The sequence below is a fragment of the Mus caroli genome, unplaced genomic scaffold (assembly GCF_978045245.1).
Source record: "Mus caroli unplaced genomic scaffold, Mus_caroli_1 scaffold_19, whole genome shotgun sequence".
Classification (NCBI taxonomy): domain Eukaryota; kingdom Metazoa; phylum Chordata; class Mammalia; order Rodentia; family Muridae; genus Mus; species Mus caroli.
The window spans coordinates 29,009,445-29,018,165 of NW_028227274.1; the positions used below are offsets into that span (position 1 = coordinate 29,009,445).

At 39.1% G+C, this 8,721-nt stretch overlaps 1 protein-coding gene across 2 annotated transcripts in view; it reads right to left on the reverse strand.

Annotated features, from left to right (window-relative positions):
- Positions 1–7,886, reverse strand: part of Slc25a46 (solute carrier family 25 member 46) — a 28,652-nt gene extending 20,766 nt beyond the window's left edge. The window contains exons 1-4 of one of the 2 annotated variants that reach the window (XM_029471908.2): positions 7,794–7,886; positions 4,585–4,627; positions 3,221–3,278; positions 842–919 (exon numbers count right to left, since the gene is read on the reverse strand). In XM_029471908.2, the coding sequence (XP_029327768.1) occupies positions 842–865 (24 nt within the window). In that variant the 5' untranslated portion in view covers positions 866–919; positions 3,221–3,278; positions 4,585–4,627; positions 7,794–7,886. Of the gene's footprint in view, positions 1–841; positions 920–3,220; positions 3,279–4,584; positions 4,628–6,888; positions 7,254–7,793 lie in introns of those variants that run through there. The other variant, XM_021150989.3, reaches the window with a different exon arrangement.
- Between the last annotated feature and the right edge of the window lie 835 nt (positions 7,887–8,721).

Sequence of the window (8,721 nt, forward strand, 5' to 3'; positions counted from 1 at the left end):
CTGTTGGACATCTTCCCAGGGCTCGTGACCCACAGGTTAGAATCACTGCTGTAACACATCTTCAGTGTTCTCTTGCACTTGTTCTTAGGATAAAGTGCCCAGACCACAGAAGGTCCTTTCTGACGCTGCTTACTTCTCTGGCTCTTTTTCATCCTCCTCTTACCCTCCACCCCACTACAAGCGTCTATTACATTGCATTATATCTAGTCCCCAAACCATAACCACTCTTTCACTTCTGCTTTTGAACATCACACACAAAACCATTACCTCAGCATTAAGCAGCAGACTTTCTGACAACTCTCTTTTCAACCCCTTTCCCACATCACACCCTGGGTTCAAGCTCAGCTGAGAGAGTGAATCTTCACTGTAAACAGACCAGGAATGCTTAACTGAGAAGGAACACCCACCCTGAAGATTGGCAGTATCATGTCTTGAGCATCAAGAGCCTCCATGAACTCACTGTCACCATTACGATGATAGTGTTTCAAGTCAAAATAACACCTTGCTTCCTTAGATGTTGTCAGGTATTTTGTTACGGCAATGAGAAAACTAACAAGCACGTAAGTATGGTGTGTACCTCTTTCCTATCTACTAATCAGTACTTTATAGTCTCATACTGAACCACACACTGGACCACAAGCTTATGCTGACATTTGTGTCTCTGTGACTAACTCATAAATCTCTTTTTTGCATTTACCTTACCTGCTGCTAAACTCTTGGAACTTAGCACAGTTCTTTGCAAGTTCGTTGAATTAAGTGAAGTTCTGAAAGACTCAAAGGAGAATTCTTACTTTAATGCTTAACAGTTTCAATATATAGCATTAATAGAATAGATTCTCACCTGAGTTTTGTTGAAGCTATACATAATGTTGATAATTGAAAATGGAGTGAGATGGTAATGCCGAGCATGGTAATTGACCTATAAAAATATATAATATTTTTGTTTCATCAAGAAATAATAAGGCCACAAAAAAATTCAAGTTCAGCATAAACTAACAGTTAAGTTCTAAAGTCAAATGATCAGCATTTCAAACAAGCATTAAATGTTGTACCTATTGTGATATAAATGTAATATGTAGACCAGTACAAAAATACCCAGTAATGAAAACTGTAAAGAGGATTTTGCTGTTTGAGAAGTGGGGTTTTAAACTCTGGAATTAAATCTCATACTCAGACTCATTTGGCCAAGCATTTTTTAAACTACAACTTAGGATCAATGGATGAATTATGAAACAGCCAAGCATGTCAAACTTATTTATACTGGACTATAATGTAATATAATCCACAATTTACATACATACAAATGAATATTACTGTTCTAGAGCACCTACAACTTCCAATACTATTTAGGTAGTTAGTTTTCTATGCATTCTTATATATTGTCTTCTGTGAGAAAATTATTTTACAAAGAATTTAAGTTACATAATAGCAGCTGCAACAATGCAGGCCAGTTCCTGCTGAGAGCTCCATTACTTCACCAGAGGCCTGGCCAGTTCAAAATACTCTTGCTTTTCCTCAGGCACCTCTTAGCTTGTCCACTGTTGATAGCATACTATGAGCATGAAAGCAACGGTAATAATCAAGGCAGAAGCATCAGGTGTATGTTCTCTATTACACTCTTCCCCACAGATGCTCACGAGAAGGAAGAACAATCTCTGTTTACGAGCACCCTCGGTGAAGAAGAAGTACAAAGGGTAAGTAAGTAATCCTAATCTAGAGGTACATATCACCTTTCTGGTTAACATTTTTTGTTACATAAGGAAGATGGTTGTCAGCCAGGCGTGGTGGCGCACGCCTTTAATCTCACCACTCGGGAGGCAGAGGCAGGTGGATTTCTGAGTTCAAGGCCAGCCTGGTCTACAGAGTGAGTTCCAGGACAGCCAGGGTTATACAGAGAAACCCTGTCTCAAAAAAACAAAAATCAAAAAACAAAAAAAAAAAAAAAAAAAGGAAGATGGTTGTCAGGAGGTAAAAGTCTTACATGATGTATTTACAACCATTCACCTACATACTCAGACCAAACAGGTACTAGGAAATTAACAAAGTGAGCTTTCTTTGTTTTGTTGTTTTAAAAAAAAAAAAAGGAAAAAGGAAAAGGGAGGGGGGCTGGAGAGATGCATCAGCAGTTACAAGCACTGGCTGGCCTTCCAGAGGTCCTGAGTTCAATTCCCAGCAGCCACATGGTGGCTCACAACATAAAGGGATCTGATGCCCTCTTCTGGTGTGCAGGTGTACATACAGAGAGAACACTCATAAACATAGAAAAATAGAAAAGAAAATAGAAAGAAAAAAGAATCAACCTTTCTTCTCCAAGTTCAAATCAGAAACACCTTAATAAGATTTAAAACATTGACTCTGGCCAAGGAACACATAGGTCACACTTTAGAATCTTGAAATAGGCAAGGGCTTTCTGAAAAGGCCTCTGATAAGTCAGGAATAGAAATATGAATTGGCAACTAGGACAGCATAAATTAAAAAGCTTCTGTTCAGCAAAGTAGACAACGCTTACACAATGGGAGACATCTGACAAGAAACCCGACTATCCACAACACACACAGAACTAAAAAGATTAAACACCAAAACCACCAATAATCCAAAGAAATAATCTAAAGAAAAAAATACAAACGGCAAGAGGAAAAAAAAAAAATCAAGAAAAAAGATTCACTATATACAAGAGAAATGTAAATCAAAGCCACACTGAGGTTCCATCTCACCCCTATTAGAGCTGCTATAATCAAGGAAACAAGCACAACAAGTGCTGGTGACTGTGAGAAGGAACGCATTCCGTGCAGCTGGTGTATACACACACACACACACACACACACCAAAAAAATAGCATTGGAAAGAACTAAGAGATCTGAGTCATCAAAATAAGCCAGAATCAGACAAATATTACATATTTTCTCATCTACAGAATATAGATTTTTTGGTAAATCAAAGAAATAAGAAGAAAATAAAGGACATGAAAGCAGGAAGTGCACTATTTGGGAATAAGAAATCGACCAATAGAAAGTGGGAGAAAGGACAAGGGAAAGTAACTGGGACAGAAAAATTTAAACTGAAGAGGTGTTAAGGCTACAGAGTTTGAGAACTGATATTTTATACATTTTGGAATACTTCACATAGGATAATGGATATACAATTTCATGTCATTTTATCAGAGTAATGTGCTTCTAATTAGAATTCCGCTTATCTCAGAAATCCAAGAAATTATATTTACCTGACATTGGCGGCGTAAAACAATGCAAGGATGGGCCAGCACATTTTCTGTAAAGAGACTATACAGAAATAATTTATATATGTGTATGTTTATATATCTGTCCATATACAGATAACATACATATATCTGAGGTTATTCTTACATTTTCACAATTGAGAGGATTTAATTCCTATATATCTGGAAATAATACCAACAATAAATTTAATATAAATGAAATCTTGATCACAAGTTTGTAAATATGTAATATTATCTATAGTACAAAGATGAAAATACTATGGTTTTGACATGAGAAATGCTACATCATGTAACTTGCCTTTTTAAAAATGTCCTATGAACAAAATTCTCATATGAAGAGTCATTGGCTTTTCAAGATCCTCATTTTAGAAATTTTTATTTTGATGTACTTGGTACTTAAGACATAGGATTTTTAATGACCATGTTAAATACTACTTTATGCATCAAATATTTCTTTTGAATATGTCCACTACAAAATTATTACAGCTATGATGTGTTCATATATATACATATACACACACATTATATAAAATGGTATAAAGCTTTAAGCATAAAGAATTAGGCTAAAGCCGGGCGGTGGTGACACATGCCTTTAATCCAGCCCTTGGGAGACAGAGGCAGGCGAATTTCTGAGTTCAAGGCCAGCCTGGTCTACAAAGTGAGTTCCAGGACAGCCAGGGCTACACAGAGAAACCCTGTCTCGAAAAAATCAAAAACAAACGAAAAAAAAGAATTAGGCTAAAAAGATTAGCAGAATGAGAAATATAGATTTGTATCTATGCTGACACTAATATCACTCAGGTTTTAATATGCAAATAAGGCCATTTTGTTGGTTAAAATATTTAAAATGATGAAGGCCATTCTGATATGAAGGATAAACAATGCACAAGTCCAATATTTATGAAATTTGTATTCATAATACCATAAATAAGACTGATGAATGTTCTTAGCTATAATGACCACTATAAACAGTAACAAAACCCAAAAAGGCGATTGACTAATAACTGCTAACTAAGAACAAAAATCCTGCCTCTATGCTGCAAGACTCCTGGATACCACTGCCAGGTTTAAGGAAACTGTTAATCATGCTATCACTCTGAGAAGGAAGATACATTCTACTCTAGTCTGATAGACTCATGAAAGTAATTATATTCATTACAAAATCACTTTGCGTTTATGCATGGAATGACTGGTTTCTCTCTCTATTTAAAATCAAGTTATAGATTCTAATGAATTTTTACAAGGTAAGTATATAATCTGTTAATAAAACCTAAAGGAAGAAATGTTAATCATTTAATATTATATTTAAGGGAAAAACTCAAAATAAATTTAAAAAATCATAAGATTACCTTGCAAGTCCAATACCAAATCCAGCAAATCTATTCAACTGTTCTAAAATAAAAGGAATAAGATTACTCATAACCAATATTATATTCACTGTGATAACCAAGATTTTAGAGTAACATGCTGTTCATTTAAACTTCAAATTCTGATGTGGAACAGGGAGTCAGTTTAAATAGTGAATGACTCTGCTTGAGCACATGGCAAGTTCCAAGGTATGGACCTCTTAAAGGAGCCACTGTTCTTTCATTCCAATGGACTGTTGTCACAAGGGCTGGCTATCCGGGATACTTCTAAGTTGTGACTATTTACGCACACACACACACACACACACACATAAACACACACAAAAAGTCTTTGAAAGTTTAATTATTATCAAAGACAACTATCTTAAAAAGTGTTAAAACCATGTGTGGACTACGTCAAATTAGTATTCAGATAGAACCTAAGCATTGCCAGTTTTAATTTCTGATTACAATCACTCTAAAATTTTCTATGGATGGTCATACTGATTCACTAAAGAACTGACTACCTATGCTGTACAATTAGTCATCTACTACTACTAAAGAACTCTAGTTGCATGTAGAACATCTCAAAATAGTTAACTTGAGAGTAACTATAAGGTTAAGCACAGCGTCTCCCTGTGACCTTAGGTTTTAAATAGTTAAGAATAGCTGTTTAATACAGTGTGGTAGGACCCCAGGTACATTCTGTGTTCCCTTCTACAGCACTGCTAGAAAGCTAACAGCTGAAACCTCCTATGTACGTGTCAAAATAGAAATCTCTATCCTGAATAAGGAATCCAAAATCCTAATGGTAACCTAGCCAGTGGAGTAGACACTAAATATCAATATTCTCAAGAGGCCACTCTCTCTTCCCTGTCCTTTCAAATGAAGCAATGGTCCTTTTTGATGAGAATACTCTAAGAACAGGCCATGTAAGCATGCTCCTGGGGAAAGCTACGAGCTTCACCTTAAAAGATATACACGCTAAAAGGAAAGCTTTTGTCATGTTGAAGCACTTTCTTTTGTGTGTTTATACATACAAATACTAAAGGAAATATGACATTTTAGGAAGGCTTAATGCTGTTAACTATGTGAGGCTCTCCTTGTTGGCAAGCTTATAGTCACTCACTTGCTAACAGCTTCAAAATGAACTGGCTGTGTTAGCAAGTTTCCCCTCATTTGAACCACCAAGATGTAATTTAAGAAAAGATAAAAACTTTACTGCCTAAGATGGTAACTTTATAGCAATTATGCCTATGTTTTAAATCATTTCATTTATAGCTTCATTCAAAAAGGAGTTTCCAGCATTATTCTGGGGCCAGAAGGAGACTATGAATCAAACAAGATAACAGACAAAAGCTTAGTTGAGTCACTTAGATTAGTGACACGAGATGACACACTGACCCGTCTTTACCTCTTCCTGAACTGGAAGATCCTAATACAGGATCATCCGAACTTCCAAGTAAAAACAGGAATGAGTACCACGATGATGTATAGAGTGTTTAATACTTAATGATACAATTTGTAATTCCCAGAAAATAGACAGGCGTTTACATTTTAAGAAAACAGATTTTAAACATGCGGTAGTTCATGCAGTATTGCAACTGAAGCTCTTTGACACTCCATGGCGAGTTAACTGCTTACAAAGTTATATTAGTGTTTCTAACTCTTAAGTGGAGGTTTTAGGTCAGAAGGGAAACTTCACACAGGTATGAATTTGGGATCTAAAATCAGAACTCCTGTGGTGAAAAGGGTAAGTGAAGGGAAAGATTAATTATCCTACTGTGCATGTTTACATTATTGTTGTTCATTTTGTTTAGCTCTCTAAAAATAATCAGTCATTCGACAAGAGATGAAAACCGAGGAATCGGGTGGGAAAAAAATGGATAAACTTATGATTGGTAGAGCCAAGCTTTAACCCCAATCTGCCTAGACTTAAAAAGCTTCTTTCCAAGAAAAAAAAAAAACACTGCTATGAGTCAACTAACTAAATCAAGAAAATCCACCTGCCAGAGTAATTCTGACAACAGTAAATAATCTAATTTCTTCCTTTCCTGATTCAGGCCATCAGTGGTAACGTTCCTGGACCCTGAAACTCTCCTAGCCATGCATCCTAGGCTGCGCAGATGTCACCTAGTGCGGTGACACCGGAGCGAGCACAAATCGCGTTGCGAGGAGGCTCCTTTCAGGGCAGAGGACGAAAGGAGGGCAGAGGGTGTGGTAGCGTGTGCAAGGACCAAGGCGGGCCTTGCGCGCGCTTCCGGAGTCCGCCGGCCCACCCGCCCGGCCGGGCCCCGCACCCCTCACCGCTGCTCGGTCCCGGCCGCGGGCCCTCGCCGCCGCCGGGAAAGGGCTCCTCCGCGGAACCCTCGAGCGTCGGGGGCGCGGACGGCACGCCGTACGAAGGGCTCTTCTCGCCCCAGTGCAGGTTGCGGCTGCCCGGGATGTCCGGGGGCGTCGTCACCCAGTGGCCCAGTTCCGTCCCTGAACCGAAGGAGCGCGCATGGAAAGGGCCGCCGAAAGCCGGATCATCCCGAACGCCTCCCCGGTAGCCCAGGCCGTCGAAGCCCTCGGGGCGCCGCGGATGCATCTCGGACAGGCGGACGAGGACGAGAGAGGCCGGCCCACGAAGCCCAAGCCTCCACCGCGTCCCCGCCGCAGCCGCTGCGCGTCCCGAGACTGACAACCGGAAGTCACGGCTAGAACCCGGAAGTCCTAGGAGCACGTGACTCTGCCTTTGGCGCGTCTTCCCTAAATCGGTTGCTAGGGAGATGCGGCTTAGGATGGAAGGGGAAGGATGCTTGTTGGGCCTGGTCCCAGGAGATGCAAGGTGTGTCCCCTGCTAACAGAGATGCTCTGAGCTGTGCAGGAGCCACGAGTGACCGCGGTCTGTTGCAACATGCTGACTCCCCTCACCCAGGTGCTCACCCTTTTCAAGGTAACCCTGTGTGAGGGCGAGAGTAGCCTTCAGCCTAGCATTGTCTCTGGCTGTGTGGACCACCACAGCAGACATTAGCAATGTTCAAATCAAAAACATCCTCGTGTGTGAATACATACTGCCCTCAACCACATAGGAATCAACTGTTTAACTTTTCTAAGGCAACTATATACAGTTTTCTTTTTTCTGATGTATCAACTTGGGTAACTGAGATCACAGCGTTGTCCCTGAACACCCCCACCCCATGATGACTTTTGTTGATTCCCCCCACTACCTGTTTTTATTAGTTTCTTGAGGTCTTGAGGCTGGGTGGCTCTCGTTAGATCTGACCGAGTTTTGCATGGCTTCTCCCTGAGCCTTCTTCCCAACTGAACGCTAGAATCTAAAGACGTTCAGAAGAGAATGCTGACGTATTCCCTTCAAAAGCCATGGACCTTCGTTTAAAGGGATAACCAACATTTTGGGCATCTTGAGATTTCTTGGATTAGGTTATGATGTGCCTTGGCAAAATGTGGGGAGTCTCTTAATCTAGTATTCCTTGTGTGCTTATATCAAAACACTACTAGACATGGCAATAAAAGAATTTCTTTTCCGGAACTTGGCTCTTCAGCCCAGAAGCTTCTGTATGTTTGATGGTGTGTTTTAAGGAGTATAAGGAGAAGAAAGGAGAGGGAGTTTTAATACAGAAATGTTGCATGTCATAACTTCACTTCCTTGAAAGTGGAGAGAAAATGAATTATACCTCAGGAGCTAGATAAAGAGGAACCAAAACCATAGAAATCATCACTCTCAAAGCACAGTTATAATGCGCTATATTCTTCCTTCTTTAAAAAAAATTGGAAGAGAATATTTGGTTATTTTTATGTAGTGAATTGGAAGACTTTCTAATCTAAGGGCAGATCTAAAATCCATTTAAGGAATTGGGAAAGATATAATTAATTTAACTATAAATTTTACACTTGAAAAATTAAAAACAGTTGTAACCAACATGAAGAGATAAATAACAAACCGGGAAAATGATATTTTAGAATAATTTAGACAATGAAGCATTACTCTATAAAGAGCTTTTACCAGTGAATAACAGTAAATCAGTATAAACACGATCAAAGGATATGAAGATGCTATTTTAAAAGGAAACAGGTGAATAGTCACATAATATATGTCTTCCAGTAATGAAAATATTTTATATGAGCAGTCACCTC